Source organism: Mugil cephalus, chromosome 17 (assembly GCF_022458985.1).
Source record: "Mugil cephalus isolate CIBA_MC_2020 chromosome 17, CIBA_Mcephalus_1.1, whole genome shotgun sequence".
Classification (NCBI taxonomy): Eukaryota; Metazoa; Chordata; class Actinopteri; order Mugiliformes; family Mugilidae; genus Mugil; species Mugil cephalus.
Window position 1 is genome coordinate 4575446 of NC_061786.1, and position 20068 is coordinate 4595513.

The 20068-nt window shown below is 41.2% G+C and overlaps 1 protein-coding gene across 6 annotated transcripts in view; it reads right to left on the bottom strand.

Moving 5' to 3' along the window:
• The window catches only part of sobpa (sine oculis binding protein homolog (Drosophila) a), a 39085-nt gene that overhangs the window by 10553 nt on the left and 8464 nt on the right, over nucleotides 1-20068 (bottom strand). For 2 of the 6 annotated variants that reach the window (XR_007114683.1, XM_047611559.1), the window contains exons 2-6: nucleotides 16866-16986; nucleotides 15845-16054; nucleotides 12120-12271; nucleotides 10974-10997; nucleotides 2605-2700 (exon numbers count right to left, since the gene is read on the bottom strand). Coding sequence is in view for 5 of the 6 variants with exons in the window: in XM_047611559.1 (XP_047467515.1) it covers nucleotides 2605-2700; nucleotides 10974-10997; nucleotides 12120-12271; nucleotides 15845-16054; nucleotides 16866-16986 (603 nt within the window). In the remaining variant the exon portion in view is untranslated. The remainder of the gene's footprint in view (nucleotides 1-2604; nucleotides 2701-10973; nucleotides 10998-12119; nucleotides 12272-15844; nucleotides 16055-16865; nucleotides 16987-20068) is intronic. The other 4 variants (XM_047611564.1, XM_047611561.1, XM_047611562.1 and 1 more) reach the window with 4 other exon arrangements.

Sequence of the window (20068 nt, forward strand, 5' to 3'; positions counted from 1 at the left end):
AAAGTATCCACTCCCGACAACTAATCAGTAATGTTAAGAAAAGGCAAACAGAAACACTGTGCTTGCTGCACTGTGGATTCAGTCCAAATCCTTGATTATGTAGCAACGCACTGTCATCTCAAAGCACCTGGTCCGCTGGAAGAAAAAAAAACAAAGTAAAACTCGCGCTTAAGTTTACACAAGAAAATTAAATGCTGGCAATGATTAACAGACCATCTGTAACATGTGGACTTATTACTATGATTAGCCAAACTATCAGTTTACAGTGGCCTCATTCATTGTTGCAATGGTTATAATTACCTGGCTTACGGAAATGGAAACATATCTGGTTCATATCTTTTCTCTGTGTTCTATACTGGCCACACTGTGTACCTGGGTGTTTCAGCCAAACCTGAACGAAGCTTAAAAAGTTTAAACTGATAAAAGCCCAAGAGGACGAGAACTACATGGCCTGCGAGGCAGCTCTTATCCCAGCCAGCCGTCCCATCAGTCATTATAGATGTGACATACAAAGCCCATTCTCGCTTGGCCAGGTGAAGCTCAATCGCACTATATTTCACTGCGCACACACTCAACGCAGGCACAGTGAGTAAAATAACTCCAGCTGCAAGAATGATGAGACAGACCTGCTGCTGGATTGTGTTTGAATGTCACTGCAGCAGACTGGAGCTCCCTGAGATGAAATCTCTATTCTATGTGGGCCATGTTTCTTTCTCCCCACATGGGAGATGTTTGCCGGAATGCAATGCAAAACGTTTGTCATTTTAGAAAATATGGTTGTCGTACTGAGAGTTATATGAGAAGATCAATACTGCTGTCACATTAGTGTGCTAAGTATGAGGCTAAAGACTGCAGCACATTAGCTCTTCTTTACATATACATAAAAAATAATAGGCGGGTACCTTTTTACTGCTTTTTAAAACATTTTTTACAAAATGCAAAATCAAAAAGTTGTGTTGGGTTATTTCTTGGCACGGAGGAGCTGCTATTTTAATCGTTGCCTGGCAACCTTGCAGAGTTATCTTGTCTTTTAATGTTTCTGCCTTATTTTAATGGATTACTTTTTACTGCACAATTAAGGTGCATGTTTTGTTACATTCAGACAAGGTTGTGTTAAGCTCAGCTAAGCAGCTACTGGCTGAGACTTAATATCTAACAAACCCTAAGCCTGTACAAATAAGCAGTATTGATCCTCCTATTTTAGGGCCAAATTTTAGGGGTCTTGTTTAGAGTTCTGAGGTTATAGTAAAAACTGCTTGTCACAGAGAGAGGGGAGATGGGTGCACTTTTTCATACAGTTTCCCCAGGGAAACATTCATAGTGTTGCACCCAGTCCCTTACATGTAAAATGGCCAAAAACAGTTGTAACAAGCGCTTCAAACCTGGTATTGTGAAAGAAAACATGGTGTTTAAAGGAAACTTCTGGTCTCTTTCACCCGGCTGCTCATGAAGCTTCGATTTCCGTATGTCTTCCATTTTCCTACACTGTCTAAATCAGTCCATCCTCAATTTTGATATCACTACTTTTATCCAATAAACTAAATTCCCTCCTCCTTTCAGCCAATCATTTGTCCCCGTGCAAACTTCAACCCCTCCTCCCCCACCAGCAGTGTCAAGACTCCCTTCCCTATCTAACATCATCATCTGAGATTCAGGTCTATGCTGCCATTGCTTTTCGGAGTCTCGCCACTAAACTAATATCTTACACATTTTCATGTTCATGTTTCCTCAATAAATGTTCCCACTTGATTCCTCCTCATAGTCCAAAGGGATGAGACGAAATTAGCCAGAATATCAGACAGATTGTAAACAAGCCAGCGTCTAATCTAGTTAATGTTAATGTCACCTCACAAAAATGACAAGTATGACAGGTAAAAGGACGGGGACGTTTGGAATCTGTGATGAGGGAATGAAACATACAGAGTTAGTTAGTTAATTAGTTAGTCAGTCAGTTAGTTAGTTAGTTAGGGATATTTTCAACAAACAAAATTTCAGAAACTGCTTTAATGGGCACTATCATATTCTAAGAAATAGACTGACATATAAAATGATGGTAAAAGCTGTGATAAAGCTGTGGTATACAAGTGGCTTGCTAGACTGTACAATTTATGTTTTTGCTGATGATGCACTATCCAAATAGTTTTGTGCCACTCAATCAATTGCATAGAAATAGACAAAACACATAAAGTCACACAATTCACCTTAGTTTCTCTACAGATCATCATTGTAATAATATTTTACTCACTTTGATTCTGGATGGGGGTATATGTCCTTTAAAACACCAACACAAGTCACTGAATATGATGTGTAATGGAAATGAGCAAATCAAATAATTAAGCATGAAAAAGGGGTATGAATAGCTCAAACTTAAATATATGCAAACATTATGGTTAAACATGAGCCCTAGTTGTGTGCTCTCTCTTTTGGCGGGGAGGGGGGCTGATGGTGGGTTGATCTACTTTTTACAGCAATGCCCAAATATGAACCAGTAAGCTCACATGTAACTTGAAAATTATACACTTTTGACAAAGAACAACATCAAAACATATCTGTGCAGTAGCCATAAAGCTTAAACTCTATCTGTTAAAGGGTTATGGTCCTTACAAGCACATCGCTGTTTGTCTTGAAGACAAGCCTGGGCGAGTCCTGAGTAAAGCTGTGCTGGGGTAATTTCCCACCGAGGCCATCGTCGTCTCTCGCCTGGGGGGGGAGAAATAATGGCTTCTTTTTACGAATGGACAAAATAAACAGGTGAACAGAGGCAACTAGGAAACTCAGAAATGGAAAACAGAAATGGTGACTGTAAAACACGTGAACAGTTATTGGTTTGTGGACAAACCAATCAACAGAATTCTCTGAAACAAAACAGTGTGAGTGTGCAGCATGCATGTTCAGGGTGAGGCTTCTGCAAGACATTAAGTTCAGACACAGCAGAGGATATATTTAAACACCCATTTAGAAACAAAAAAAAACAGACACAAACACATTTAAAATCATAATACAAAAGAATAAGAATACGATCAAATACACAGAGGGCTGTGACGTCTGTATGAGATCTTTTAATAAGAAGTAAAATGTAATGTACATTAAAAGGTAAATGTAAAGTCTGTTACTGTTGAGCTTGTTTATAGTTTATTCATTTTCTAAATAAACTAAACAAGTTATGATACCATATTAAAAAAAAAGCATAAGGTATGTCGCTCAGGCTCAAACATGGTCAAGCTTTTCTGAGAATTACCTGATTTCTACAACATCTATTTAAACTCTGCATTGTCAGAATAGCACAAGCTTTACCAACACTATTAATATGTATTTCAGGAATTATGCTCTTCCAACTTGGGCATCTTTATGACTAAAGATGGCAGAGAGGTATAGTCCCGCCCTTTACAGTGTATAAAGTGGCCATGTGTGTATTTCAGACAAGATATGTCTGGTAGTTAATGGCGAGAGGTAAACACATTGTAGAGTCCTTTTGAATCGGGCCATGAATTATACATGTTTGTAAAAAATATCATGTTACCTTGGTATATTTCACCTGGAACAAGGGGCATTAAAAGAATTATGGCACAATTCAAACAGCACCAAAAAATAATTAAGTCTCTCAGTGACTACCGTACTTATTTTTTTTTTCTGAAAGCCTATTTATTCTGTTGGCAGATCTAACTAGCCTGAGAGTGAGGGAGAGCCTATGGTAGTTGGTCAGTTTTATTTGTCACACACACACACACACACACACACACACACACACACACACACACACACACACACACACACAAACACACACACACACATGCACACACATGCACACACACACACACACACACACACACACACACACACACACACACACTAATATGTCTGTTAGCTTAATCTACAGACGTAAAATCAGTGGCGAACCCACACCAGAAGTCTATAAGCCATAGTTTTTACCATTTTGGTATGGGTTTGTTGACTACTTCCCCAACAAGCTTTTCATCATAGATCTGGACAAAATAACACAAAACAAGTATCATGTTTTATTTATTTGATAGCTCTAATTGTTGAAATAAATCATACTTGCACATTAAATCTCCCAAACAGCAAATACAACCTCAAACTGAAATGAATTAAATAACTTTATCGAATACGTTCTTTGAAAACAACACTGTAAATTCATCTAAATTAAAAGGACAACTTTATATCAGAGAGTAAAGTCATAGTTTCTGTGAAATAAGCAGGGCTAACTTAACATTGTTGAGTCAAGCTGTTTTAATTTTTTTTTAATTTTGGGAAGCAGGAATGTAGAATGATATTGTATGACTGTAAATATTTGCTAATGGTTATTGGTAACCTATGATAATTAATTCCCAAAGAGCAGTAGCTGTGGGGTTCCTTTCCACTATTATACAAAACTCCTTTAAACGTTTCATACCAGCAGGAAAGGGAGCCTGCGCTGTGAGTCATTCACTATATGCAGTGTGAAAACTGAGGCAGTCGGAGCCGTTGTGCCAGGTGTGGGCAATTTAGTTACAAAGGAGTTAGTGGAGAAGCTTTGTCTGGCACAAAGCCAAACTGTCCCGTTGTGTTTCATTAAAAGAAATGCATTTTTATATAATATAGACCTCAGTTTGATATAATTAGCTCCTATTTCACAGCCATGGGGCAATGAGCCGCCGTTACCAGGAACGGAGATTTAACCTCAATATACATGTTCATCATACCACTTGCAGCTTCGGGGCTGACATTTCAAGCTGAGCCCATGACACTAACAGGTAACCGCTGGTCTGAGCAGCTCACATTCATATTATGCTCCCTTTAAATTACTCCCTGCAACCTTTGATTTTTTTTTTTTTTTTTTTACTTTTTTTATTTGATAATTTGGCTTCCAGCTCTATTCATCTCTCGATGGTACCAAAGGGCAACGCTGGCGTATATTTTACATTTTTGATCCAAAGTCTGATTGAGTTTGCCTCTGCTTCCATCTGCTTCCCTCACCTCCAGGTAGGGTTTCCCATTCCAGACACGGCACAAATCAAATACTGCTGTCTTGTGTGGTGCGTACTGTTATGTGCATCAGAAATGATACGGTATATCAATTTGACAGAAAACACTGTTCTGCATCATTTCTATGACTTTTAACCTCACAAAAACTTGGGTGAAACGCAACCAGATTATGGGGTCGTGGCTGTTTTGAAGCTGTGAAGACACAGTAGTTGAACAGTAGGTGGCCTACATACGCACTGTGTCTCAAACGGCACGGGTGCGGAGACATCGCATCAGCACACTCAGACTGGTAAACGCACATAAAGGGACACGCAGGTCTGGGCAGACGTTTGAGGACGGACACACAAACTCGCTCTTCTTCTTCCCTACACACAAACACGCACCATTGTGCTATTATTCTGTCTCCAGTTTGTGCTCTGACCCTCTGGCCCTGCGCCAGTTCATTTGCATATTGTACTAATGAGGTGTTGGCACTGTGAACGAGGCGAGAGGCATGAGCCACAGTGAGCCACACACACATAAAGGAAGAAGGATTTAGATAGATAGATAGATAGATAGATAGATAGATAGATAGATAGATAGATAGATAGATAGATAGATAGATAGATAGATAGATAGATAGATAGATAGATAGATAGATAGATAGATAGATAGATAGACGCCGTCAATGTCAAACTCCACTTCACCTGAGCACACTGGGGAAATGGCGTTTCAGTGCCAGTTGTGTCTTTTACACTGAAGGTCTTCTTTGCTTCCTCACTGTTGCTCCATAATGCCAGCAAACCTCAGCAGCCATCCAGCTGAAGTTCCTTATAAGATCGACAAAGCAGGACATCGTCCGCCTAGCTCCCCTCTGGCAAATCAACCGTCCTGAGGGGACGTCACACCAGCTGCCACCGCGCTAGCCTCCATCTGGGCACGCATACACCTCCAGGTGTGTGTGCCCGTCACCTGCCAAAAGAGCCGCTCTTCCCAAAGAAATAGCTCGTAGGCAGGCTTTTTCCAAATCCAAAGACAAACACAGCCGAGTGCGCTAGAGCTCAGCCCAAATCCTGAAATGAAGGTGCAGGCCTGGCACTATGCAAATGACGGGCTGGAAAAGCACCTTCTTCCAAAAAAAAAATGGGAAAAAGAAGAAGAAAAAAAACAAAACAAGTTTGTCTCTACTTTTGATGTTTTAGAAAGCCACCCCGGCAGCAGTTCACTTCTGTTTGCATTGCGTCGTGGAAATTTGCAACTTCCTGAACAAGCATATTTCAAGAGGTTCTGATCTTGGCACTTAAAGAGGGGGAGGCACACACAAAAGTGTTTGTAAGGGTAGGGGTTAAAAACACCATATCAGAATTATTCATCGATAAAAAATGTATTTATGTATTAATATCAATCTCTAAATTTTCTTCATAGTAAGAATGATGCAGGTCAATATTTTGCTTTGAGTGTGCAGCAAATGCTATTCTCAAAATAAGCGCCTCTAGAATATCATCTGTTTGACTTGCTGAATTGCTCTTGGAACTTTACAGCGTTACAAAGGGCACATTCTGGCTTTCTTGCTCATTACAATGTACCTAAAAGTATTTGCAAACTAAGAAAAAAAAAGTAAATCTTTACCGCACTTTTTATAAGAATCAAGTTAATACAAACCTACTGTACAAGTTTAAGACGTGACACAAAGGCATGCAAGTTCGTGTGCGTCTCTTCACTTTTACAGTCTCGACGCCTAGTTAGTCGGAGTTGCTTTTGTCTTTATTTGAGCTGAATGGCTGGCAGCTATGAGATAATCACCTTCCTCTCTGTGCCCTGGAGCTGTGTCAGGCAGGCCTCAAGGCTTCCTAACCACCAGTGAGCCCGCGCTGCAATATGCAGACGCTTTACACACTTCATCACGCACACAAAAAATTTCCGCAAGCAGCTACATTCATGTGCAGACACACGAGGCGCAGCGACGCGCGCGCGCACGCTCACACGTCCTCTTCTTGCTTATTCATTTGCCGCGCGCGCCTTCCTTGGCAGCAGCTGACGGAGTTGCAAAGTAAATTGCGGAGTGCTTGGGAGCAGACAACCACGGGGCTGTGTGTAAGGGAGCAGACGTGTGTGTGTTAGAGGTGATGTGACATTTCTGGGCTGACATGAAGCGGCACTCTGCCCCCTCGTGCCTGGAGGGAGCTCCCGGGGAAAGACACTGATGGAGGTCTGGGGTCTCCGGAGGGGGGGGGGGGGGGGGGGGGGAGGGAGGGCTTCATGGTGCGAACAAAAAGTCTTGCACTGCAGCAGAAACGACCTGTATAACACAGACTCCTCGCTGCCTGCTCCCTGCTTTTTGGAAAGCTGTGGCACATACGCATATTTCCGGACAAGAATAGCAGCATATACTAAAAAATATCGCATGCGATTCTTCACAACATATCAATCTAACACTTTTTTTTTTTTTTCAGAGGAACTCAATCCCAAAAACTCGAACTCAACTGCTGAGAAGAGCAGATTGTCGGAGGCCGTTGCAACAGCAACAAGCAACATTTCATCACAGTTGATTTCACGGCAGTGCGTTTGTTACGGAGTAACGCATGCAGCATTTCAAATCAAACAAACGATACGTGGACGACGTGTTTCGTGTGTGGAACATACACTAAAGGAGACTGACTCAGTGAAGAAAGCAACGTGAGAAAGCACTCTGTCCTGTACCTTTCTGATGCCACGCTTCACACTCACGGAGGGTAATTCATCACCGCTAATTGCCTAACTTAATCTTGGCACTGTGTCCAATGAGCGAGCATGTTTATCAGTGTATGCGTGGGCGTTAGATAAAGAGGAAAACCATACAGCTGCATGTAAAAGCGTGACAGTTGAGCAGCTTTTACCTGCAGCTGAAAGCGGAAATTCAAATTCACGCCTCACGTACCGTCCAAGATCAGAATGGGAAAAGATGAACTTCGACTCTTCGGTACCTTTTTCCTTTTTTTTTTTGCGCTACATTCAAAAGGCAAACCAGCATAATGCGCACACAGGGGTTAAGCTGCAGTGCATCACAAAACAAGAAAAAGGACCAGGCTGCGTTTCCGAATCAATAGTAAAGGGTCAAAAAGAGAATGAAAGCGAGCAGGCAGAGTGAGGTGACAGACAGAATAATTGAGTAGCGCAAGCGGAGGGGAAGCAGCACCTTCCATACAAACTAATCCAGGGGCTTAAAGCACGCGGTAAACAGGCACATAAGTGATTAGCCCGAGTTAAACTATCAATCATCTTTCGCCACACACAAACAAGCACTACATAATGCGGAGTTATGCGGTGGTGTGAGAAAGTAGCAGCCATAGTCACCCAAGGAGGGGGTCGGGTTTCATGGATGAGGCAGCTGAAGATATTTCATGCAACATAATGCCAGAGAGTTTGCCCACCCCCCCTACATCCCCTCTCCTCCCCCGCATCCCCTCTCCTCCATCCAAAGCACACGCAGACATGAGATACTTCTTTCCCTTTTTTTTTTTTTTTTTGGCATGACAATTTTTTTTTTTTTCCAAAAAGAAAAAAAAAGCCCAGGCCGTGTTGTTGCGGCCAACCTTGTGGGTGCATGAGAAAAGAAACATGTGGGTATCGTTTACACAAATGGCCTGCATGAACGTGTGAGAGCCAGACAAAATATAGAATCTGAGCCGCTGTGGCAGAGCTGGTCTTTTTCTGTGTTTGGGGTGTTTGAACATGGGCATTCTGCTGATGGATGAGAGAAACATGGCCGACTGGCTAATGACAGGACCGTATGCATGAAAATGGTGATATTTATGTAAACTGTGTGTGATGTGCTGATGACGTTGACTTTTTTTGTTTATTATGAGGCATGGGTCCTATACAGCCAGGGTTTATGTAGCTTAAATCCTAAATCTGTCACATACAATGCTTAACTTGAAACAACATCCATAAGCTATGTCAACATCAGTGTTTAGACTCTAGTACAATGGGAGCAGTAAACCAAGACTGCAGCATCTGTCATGTAACACTGCTGCTTACTACAATGTGTGTCACCAAATATTATTTGTGTGACTAACTAAGTTGTAAATGTCATTTGTCCATCAGCTAGCTAATGATAAGCTAAAGTTTGCATTGTACTATCCTAACAAGCTATCATGTAGTTTGTGAGATACCAGGAAATTGCACCAAGCCCATACTTATCATCCTCATGTTGTCAGTCACTGATTGTTACACTTTGATAATACATGGATTTCTCTCAAAAGACTTTTTGATTCCTCATGGCCACCGTACATGAAATCATCATTCAAAAGGTTCAACCTGTGTACATACAGGTTGCTGCTGTGATTGTGACAGTTTCTCAAGTCCTTCGTCAGCGTGTAAAGATCGCAATGCTCTTGACTTTTTTAGTGAAGGGATAAATGGAGGCAGAGGACGTTATCTTTCAGTCAACACTTCACTCATTCCGCGATACAGGGGCTGTCCCAATTGTGTTTCACACAGAGCGCCACACTAGACCTGTCAACCTAAGCCTCCTGTACACTGTAGGCCCTGCCCATATCACTGTTGAGCCAATCGCAAGGCTGAATATTACACACTGACTCCGTCAGGTATCTCGCAATTGGCAGAGAAAGTATAAGTTATTCTTAAGGTATTTTTTATGTTAACATAATGCTTGGTTGGTCTGGAAGCTCTTAAGCTGTTAAAAGACGCCACTACACTGTCTTCAAAATTACATTTCTAAGCATAAAGCATTTAGATGCTTTAAATGCTTCACTTTCCCCCATCAATTACGTCAATTAACAAAAAAACAATAAAAGCACAGGTCCTGGGTTCAGTCCTCAGGCCTTGTAATTTATGAGCCATAATCCATACAAAACATGTATTTAATTTAAGTCAAGACTCGGTAGCGACTGAACCTTGTTATGCTAAAGTGGAACACTTAATTAAATGTTATTATGTCAAGCAATTGAGTTCATGAAGTGGTTTTCAGGCAGCAGCAAACTAATTACATTTATGAATCATGCTATACTTCAACAATATAAAAGTGCATTATTAGTGTCAATAAATGTTATGGTGGGGCACCAGCAAAGCATTCTGAGGTATGTGTCATACGAAAAAATGTCTCTAAGACTTATATTTTTACCCTGTCACTTCGAAAGTTTGAACTTTTTATCAACTATTACTTTCTGTCAAAAGTTTGTGGCAGGTTACTGACAACTGGAAAGAGCACCACTGCTTCTTTGGGCTTTATATGCAGAGCTAATAGGCTTCAAACAGATGTCAACTCTGATCTAAACAAGCAATGTCAGAGGATACTGTTGTTCTAGTAATATATAATATACAGGAACCATTGTACTGCCTTCATATGTAAAGTTTACATATATTTCAGTTTAATTTTAGGCAAGTTCCATAGATTTATAGCAGGGAGCTTTCTCCACATCAGATTTTTATTTGATGTCATGTTTACAGACGTGCAGCTTGATCTCTGATTGATGTGGGGCTGCCTTGTCAACTTTGTGGCGTGTCAAATGGCACAGACCTGCATTTGCTTTATTCTGACCTCCTCCGGAGCCCCGAGATCAAAATAAACCCGGTTCAAAAGATCATTTTTGATGTGATCTGAAGCTCTGGAGCACATGTTCTCCTATGAGGTTTAACCGTGTCAGACCTGTGATGTCCCTGACATCACAAGGACCAGCCAGCTTATTTGTCATCCTTTCAACATTTAGTACAATGAAAACTATGAACTTACTCTAAAAATAAATGAGCTAAAATGTTAAGGCAGAAAATGAAAAACATACTATGGGCAACAGTACAGTAGACGAAAGGTCCGGTTGGATTCTCATGCTTTGGGGAAAACAGTGTCAGAAATAAAAAAGAAGAAACTGGATATCACTAACTGAAATGAACAGACATAGTCTAAGTGCACCTCTATCTAGTTCCTGCCTCAGTGCAGTGCTTTAGTGATTATGTTTGGATGAATAACTGACTTCAGGACAGACAAGCAGGAGAGTAAAACACGTTATACTCACGGCATAATTCCTTACATATCCCAGCTTTGGTACAAGAGAGAAAGGACATTGTTTAACTACAGTCTCTGGGAGGAAATAAGAACACAACATCAACTTTGATATTTACTGCCTTGAATCTTATGCATCAAGGTGACCAAAACAAAGTTGATCTCCTGAAGGTGCTACTGGAGTGAAATCCATGATTTATTCTTACGGTTTCTGGGTGAATGTGTTGTGTATTCAAACTAAAAGGGTAAATACAGAGTCAAGTGTGTTTATGAAAAAGCTCGCCAGATGATGGCAGCCATCTTGTTCTTGACTCTCTGTTCTCCATTGAATGCCGCTGTATCAACGGAGCTAACATAATTATTAGAATTAAAATTAAAACGATCATTTTATTATTTGAATCCAAAATCAACACAAATGAATAAAATGAGTAATTGTTGTTGACTGTGTCTGCTAACTTTGGAAGTCATGCAACTCATGCAAGTCCCTCAGTGCCTCAGGAGCATGAAGGAGTTTCCCTTATTTTCCATCACAGAAGAAAATGTACCATGAGATTGGATGTTTAATTAACAAAATGAAAATAAAAAGAAGGTTGTTGAAGGGCTGCGTTTGCCCTCAAATCAAGTGACCTATACCCAATTTAAAACTATTTATATATCGTGTCACCATCAGCACAACTAAACCCATCTGTTTCAGCAGCCTAAACATCAGAAACCTTTAAGCAATGTTGTTTAATTGCCCGAACTTAAATAAACAGCCTTGACATTTTAGGAAAGCTTATTCATTAAGAAATGGTTTGGAGCATCTAACCCTGTTAAGCCACAACCTTTTTTTCCCCGTTTTCATTTTTTTGTTTCGTGTTGTGAAAAAGCCAAATGGAAGATTGATTTGTTTTTATTATACCTTAGTAGGGAGCTTTTGGCTCAAACTGCCTACTTAACACAAATATTCCAAACTGAACTACTTCCTTACACAATAGAAATATCTCAGCTGATGGACCGCATGCAACCAGTTTACATTATTCCCAGCAACTGTTTACCTCAAGTCACTCACTCACTTATGATGAAAACATGTGGTTGTCACTAGATTTGCAGCACAATCAAATTCTCTAAAATATGTCATATCAATGTGTCCGGCTCATGATACTGTGAGGATTTTTACCTTGTTTCTCTTAAAGTAGGCTCTGCGGCAGGCGGCAAAGCACTTTTCACTGCAGAAGCTCTTCAGCTCGCTCCCCATGCTCAGAGAATAGCGTTTGACGCCAACCTTCTGGCACCAGGCGCACATGATCTGCACGTTGGACGCGTCTTCGTCTGAGGAAACAGTGCAAGTGACAGAAGTGATTATGCATTGGTTTCTAATACAATCATATATCCTACACATTCAGGATCGTTAGAGTCCTCATTAACCCTTTCACTTCCACACTAAGAAATACGATTAATCGTGATTAAATATCATTCAATTTTAACCTATATCAACAGCGTGCACTGCAAACTAGGTATTTTGACATATCAAAATGTTCACATGATTCATACAATATAAATATTGAAGCTGTATGATGTATATTTTCGAGCTATGGACATCTATTCAAAAGCACCCAGCTTAGATATTTGTATATATAATGTGTGCAATTTTGCGTATCTTGCAAATTAAATGGCTAGCTATGGTTAGAAAATGGGTACAAACTGAGAAATTAAGCATTTTATTGTCTACTACTACAAAAAAGATCAACTGTGGTAGTTACAACGCTAGTTAAAGGGTTAAGTCAGATTTAATAGTTAGACGGTTTGCCTTGTCTTGCACAATGTGTGTTACCTGTAAAAAGGTCTCTGATCCATCATTGTCAAATAAATGTGTTATGTAGATACTGTGTTGTCAGTCACGTCTAGGTTTTCGCATTTCATGGAAAAATATTGATGACTCATCATGAACTAGGAGGCGTATCCTAATTTTACATACATTTAAAACAGACTGGGCTTTTCAGATGAGGATATGTACTAGCTGTTTTATGGGGACTTTAAAAGGATAATCCTGAATCTATATGCTTTCTTTTAACAGGATTTGGATTACAAAATGTGCTTTGCAAGAAGCACATGTCAGAAAGTAAACATAAAACAACTCAATGTAATAAACAAATGGACTAAAAGGCATTAATTGCACTGATTAAGCCCCAACTGCTGGGACAGCTAAATCTTTTCAAGATTCAAGCCACAAACCACTGTAGGATTTATAATGAAGCCCCGGCATGAGTAAATGTAGCTAAACCGGATAAGCCTGGGACATGGAAAAATGCCTATTTGTGGCTGTGCTCTGTGGGTATTAGAGGACCTGAAGTGGAGAAAAACATCTAATCTGATGATGCCGAAGATGCCACAGGAGCCTCCAAGAGAAGGTCTCCGCTTGAAACTATGCTCGCGTTAGCCAACAAAAATGCCAGTTATGTGAGGTTTGTTTCAGAGAATACATTTGAGCAAACAAACCTCACACGATTGGAGTCTCCACACACTTCACAGTAACACTAAAATTTATGAAAAACAAAAAGAAACACAGTTTTTCTTATTCCCAAATTATTCACGACAAGGGCGCAGAAAGGGAAGAAAAAGACGAAGAACCAGAGGAAAATAATTGCATACCAAAGCAGTCTAGGAGGATAGCCACAGTCACAAACAAATATTAAGACTGTGTTTAGAATGATATTCACATAAAACAGACATTCAGGCGTACCAAATATTTAGTAAAATATGAAGTATGGGATGAACTCACTATGATGATTGCTGATGTGTCAGTTTAATGTAAATGAAATGGACTGAAATGACAAATATACTGTGGCGTGTGTTGTTAGTGTGTCTGAGTGCATAAGTGCATGTTAATGGGAATTTTTCGCTTAAGTGTTCTGGCAGTTAAGGTGGACTGTAGAAGGTTAACAATAAGTATTATAGGTTTTTTTATGTGCAAGTGTGTGGATTTCATGCACCCTTGTCAAACATTATAACCTGTGTGGGAGGAAGGTCAAATGTTACAAATTCAAAGTAAAATCCCCTCTTATACACAGGTATAATTTATCTCTTAAGATTCCTGGTTAACTTTACCTCATCTTGATGTAAATCTGCAGCAACTTGCACACGCTCCTCTATTAATTATTATTATAAAAATAAAAAGCAATAATATAATCGCATTTCCCCCTTTGTTTACCCATTAATGTAAATGCACTGTATGGTAGCTGCGGTGTTAATGTGAGGTCAGTGTGGAAAACAAATTATTTTAACGGGCCCTCTGTGACAGCGAAATGCCTCTTCTGTGGTAAACTGCGACTGTTGATGATGAGCTGTGGGCTTTTAGTGCCGTCGGTGCTGAAATGAGAGGGATCCTTCGAGATTCCCTTCAGTATCTCCCAATTATCACATTATGACTACGAGCGAGTGTGAGGACGAAAAAAAAACAAAAAAAACACGCAGGCCCATTAGTCTTTCACCTCTGTTCACCTCCTTATCGCACGCTGGCCAGGCTTTTCACCTCGTGTGGAGCTTAATGGATCTACAGGGCCATCAGATTTTAAGTAAAGACTAACTCACAATTAAGAGAATAACTCCCTGAGGCCCTAAAGACGGCGCGGTGGACCCAACATGCATATTTTATGTATTTCCTTCCCCTCTGCTCTCTGACTCATTCCTATAGTGCCTCTGCCTTTTTGTGTCTGTCTGGACGACTGCAAACTGCTGTGATAAGAGGCGACAAGAAATAGCTTCATAGTAAGCTGACTGGGTGGGTGGATCAGAAATGCATGCACCACGGTGTAATGAACAGGATCGAAGGCCAATGTGAAATCACAACATCTCACAATATCTCAACAGCTTCTTAGGAGGAGACATCTTGAGTATTTTTTTTATTTTTTTTGTCTTCCCACATCCTGGCACCCTCTAACAAGCTCATCCCAAAACACTCACATCTGCATGAGTGTGTGTGTGTGTGTGTGTGCATGTGTGCGTGTTTGGAGGTGGTGGGGGTACGGTAATAATTATGCAGCCTCCATACTAAATGCCACCGTCATTCCCCGTACCTGAACCTCAAAAGGTCCTTTGTCGGGCCACATGAATAATTCAGCGTATGTGCGGAGGTTGGGGAAGGGGGGGCGGGTTGAAGGAGGTGTCGGCCGGGTGGTTAGTTGGTGCTGGGCTTTAAGTGGGACCGCACCATCTGTTTCCCCGCCTAGGCAGGGCCAGCGGGGACTCCTCTTGGGCGATGCCAAGGCGGCTCGCTCCCTCCGCCGGGGCGTACCAGCCTCCTGTCCACGGCAGACGCAAGGGATAATGAAGCCCTCTGTCTGGCCGGGGAACGCGGACATTTCCTCTGAGAGTTGATGGGGTAATATTGACACTTGGGCAGGTGGAGAAAAACAAGGTGTACAGCAGGTAGCTAGCTCATTAGTCGACCGTCTCTGCCTGATACACAGGCTTTGGGGCCATCGCGAAGACTGAAACTTTTAACACTGCGTGAAGGCAGAGATTTCACGAGAGCTGGAGAATCAGCAAGTGGGTTTATATGTGCTGGGCAGCGTTTTTTGTTTTTAGAACAGGTGCAGAGGAAATCTGTCACATTTCTCTCTTCTTTCTGACAAGAGGAAATACTTCTGAATGTGTGTGTGTGTGTGTGGTTGCAGCAAGGCATTTGGTGGAATACATCAGCAATCAGTGATGTTCTGAAAACGACCTTGATCCTTTTTGGAAATTTAAAAAGTAACCTTGTTCGTAACATAAAAGCTCAAAGTATTTTTCCAACATGTTTTAAGTGTTTTCTTGAGAAACAAGGGCACCTCCTGCATAAGCCTAAACAACTTTTCAATTAATCTCCTGCATTAATCTCTCCAAAAAGGCATCAGTGCTCTCTACCTGCAGGGGGCTTGATCAGTGGCGGGGGGATCATGGGGACTATGATGGGCAGGTTGCCATGCTCCTTAGTGCTGGGCTTGGAGGTGGACGGCGTGGTGGAGGGCTCTGTGACTCCGTTCCTGGAGGCTGGCAAGGACTGGGAGCTGTTGGCTCGATCCGGAGAGCCTTCGTTGTTCTCTGCTGATGCTGGGATTTTTGGCAACGAGTTTTCTAGACGGGAAAAATTTAGCAAGATAGAGCGTTTACTGACCAACTAATGAGCCGTGTTCACTTCAAATCTTCACTCAATGTCTTGATAGTAGAACCACCAAGTGATAAATTAGCCTGTTTATCAGGAAATGTATTTTCTAAAAGCTAAATAAGATTAAAGTCGCATCAGTCAATACCTTAATTTTAATAAAACATTCAGATGACTATAGAATTTGAAATATTTTCTCCTGCTCCTTCAGCATTTTTCAGCTCATTGTTTTGGTTGCACAGACTTTTATGTTTTTCATGCGGAATGTTGTAGCTGCAGCAAGCAGCTGTTTTCAGGAAAAACATCCTTAATGAACCCACTGTACTCGCTGTGCACGGCACCAAATAACAGACAGAGTTAGCAGCTAGCTGGTGGACAGATGTAGCAGCTCAAAAGGTGTATATTTTATGAGTTGCTGGAGAGCACAACAGCGTTAAAAGAAGTGTTAATATTGTGATTAGATGTGTCATGTGGGCACTAGACGTCCTGTACGGACTCCAAATGAATGCAGATGTTGCTCCATGCCTCGTGGAGGTGCATACAGGCAACTGGTTGGGTTCTGCATCAGAAGCACTCATGAAAATACTAATCACAATGAGAAGCCATTTACATCTGAAAGTAGTGCAACAATCACATGTCAACATGCTCACAACATGAATTTGCAATGTTTCGTGACTCATTCATTTTTACACTTGTTTCATTATGTTTTTATGCAGCACATGGTCGTGAGGGACAATGAAGCAGGCCATCCAGACATAGAGAATGTATGTTAGAGTTCTGTACCTTTGAGGACAGAGATGTGCTGTGGCGTCTCCCCTATGTCCAGGTTGTCCGAGTCTCTCAGCTCCACCTTGTCGTAGCCGTACCAGCCCAGCAGCTCATTCATGGTGTTCTCGGCAAAACTCTGCAACGCAAAACAAAACGACGGTGAGACTCACAACAGAACTCAGTCAGATTAAAGTACAACTGCGGCTTTAATGGAGAGAATAAAATGCAGAGAGTTGTAAAACACCGAGTTAACAGTAACCAACTGTGGCACAGAAGACGTCAGACAGTAGCAAGTTAAAGGTGAGTAACTTTTTAAAAAGAAGTCACATTAGATATAAATGTTTCCAAAGCTAACATTAACATTTGGAGCGAGTACATAAATTAGGTTTGAGGTCATTTGTTACAAACGCAAATGCAGTAATCAGGTACTTTGTTGCATTTGCTGTGCCTCTCCGAAGACCTTGACACACCACATACCAAATAACTTTAACTAATTAGACTGACAAATTGTGAACCTTCTCAAAATTTAAAGCAGCGTCCAGAGAAACCCACATTGTATTTTTTTCCTCTCTCTCGAGGTCTTTTTCATAAGCACAGGTCAACCTAATTGGGATGAACTCCTGTCCAAACACTACAGTGTGCATCCAACCAAACTAATGGCCTCTGTCATGGCACAATAAAAGAGGAGGGCCTTATCAGAGTGTAATAAAGACAATGGAAACCCTATCACAGCACACTAACCGGCATAGAACCTGTCTCAAATTTCAGTAAAACATAGGGAAAAACATAATAAAAGCAGGGATAAAGGGTTGATGCACTGTTTTTTGTTGCTGTTACTGGTATTTTGAATCCCAGCTTGATTGGTTGAAAATGTCTTTCTTGTATCACAACTTCCTGTTTTTGACAACAGCACTACTATAAATTAAATTCTAGTACTTTATTTATTTATTTATTTTACATACATTTTACATAAGTATTTGGCATCTTCGGATGTGAACATCATTTAACTTGACAGGGCGAGCCTGTGAGAACTGGGAAAAGATATCTTCTAAAAAAGGCTTTTTCCTGCCGAGAACTAAAGAAGATTGAGTTTTATATCTGTCCAATAAAATGAATCTGGAGCCTGGAGATGGTTAACCTGGGCACCGAATTCATCCCCACAAAGGCTAGCGTGGGAAAAGATGTGTCATTCAGTGGTCACAAATTGGGTGGAAAGTCATTAGTTGGAATGACAGGACTGAAGAAATTTGTGAAGGTGGAGTGAATGAGCAACGTTTTCTCCTCAGTCGTACCCATGGCTGAGGTGCTCCTGAGCACAGCACCCGCTGAGCTTCTAGGTGCAACGAGTGTGCTTACTACTCTGTGTATATGTACAAAGTATGGGTTAAGGTTAAATGCAGAAATGTGTGTAAAAAGTAACTGCTTAGTGAATCTCCTTCTCCCAGTTCCTCAATGGAACAGGGCTGCCTGACTTCAAAGTGAAATGGTGATGATTTTCTAAATACAACGTATACATTTTAGCCACAGAAGACAGATGGTTTGAAAGAAGAATAAAGGAAGCCATCTATGTTGGTGAACCCCTCTGATCTCAACTTGAGTCTGGAGAGTCTGGCCATGGTTGGTACAGTACCGTTCATTGGGGGGAAAATAGGTTTAGAACAAATTCCTCTAACTCCAAGTGAGCATCTAGTTGTTACAGACCCTTGTCATGTGAGTTTCAGGTGGCCACCTCCCACAGATGTGCTTAATGAAAAACGAAACTCCTGAAAGTTAATTTAGCACCGAAGAAGGTACATGAATGAGCGGTGAAACGTCTTCAGTAGAGCACACGGTGTCTGGCACCAGACTCCCAACTGGGGATGTTCTGACCACCATCTACTGTAGGTTATGCGCTGACTATTGATAAGTGCCTTACACAACCCCACTTCAAAAGAAACCGGACTACCCTTTAATGCGAGTCGAAGCTAATCTCCTGCTGGCTATAGATTCATATGTAAAACACGAGTGTAACATCAAAGGTCTCATCATCTCAAAAAGCTAATAAATATACTCCCCATGATGTGGAACTGTTTCAACGTCCAATGCGTAATACAACATTTTGAAAACCCAATCACAACACAGTAAAACCCATTAGCATTATGGTTGCCATTGAGCAGTAAATTACACCTCACAGTTAATAAAATGTCACAGTCCAGTAAACAATAGGCTGCATGTTACATCTTGTGTGCCACCCGAGTTGCTTTGCTTGCGAGACGCTAACAGTCTCCGGCAGTGCAGCAGTGCAGGGTGCCATGCAGACACCCAGAGCAGGTATGTGCATATAAATTCAGAAAACTCAATGCAGGTGAAACATTAAAGTATTTCCTCCATAACAGCCTCTCACAACACAGTCAATAAACACCGAACTCAAAACAAAACCATAACCCTGCTAATGCATACAGCCCATTATCACCATACACCTCTCAGCTGGAACATTCCCAGAAGCGTCTGTTCACTGAACCGTGAACTACGGTAAATGGTTCAGCTATCATTTGACTCAAAAACATGGATGGAAATGTTCTTTCTGGAAACAGGCTTCAGCAGAGACTGAGGATGAATCAGCTGTAATTATTTGGTCAAAATCTATCAGCCTGGAGGGAACGCTGGCTCTCTAAGGCATGCAGTTTTTCCTCATAAAATAAATCACTTCCAAGTTTAAATTTGAACCAAGCAGGAATGGATCCTTGTCAGTCTGTACACAACAATAGCCCATAGAATCATGTTACAGGGTTTCAAGGACGGAATGAACAGACTGTACAATGCATCGCCACTTACTCAACTTCAACTTGACAGGACACGAGTCGGTTCATTATTTTATAGCCAGTCCCACATCACTCTGTACATTATCTCATCATTGGAACAGCCGTCACTCACCCGTCACTTCATCAAGCAGTTAGATGTCAATTAAAAAGAGCTTCTGTCGATATGTCAGACCCAGAGGCATCATGTCAGGGAGATATGGTCCCACCCAGCACATCCAACTTTTAAGTGATGTAAATTTACTCCTACAGTATTTGCATTTGTTGTCCGAGACAGACACATAAACACCAACATCTCAGATCTCAAGCACTTCCGTACTGAGGAATGGGCTAAATATCCTACATGCTGCTTTAGATCACTGATCAGCAGTTACCGGAAAAATTTAGTTGACTTTATTGCTGCTCAAGTTGGTCACACCA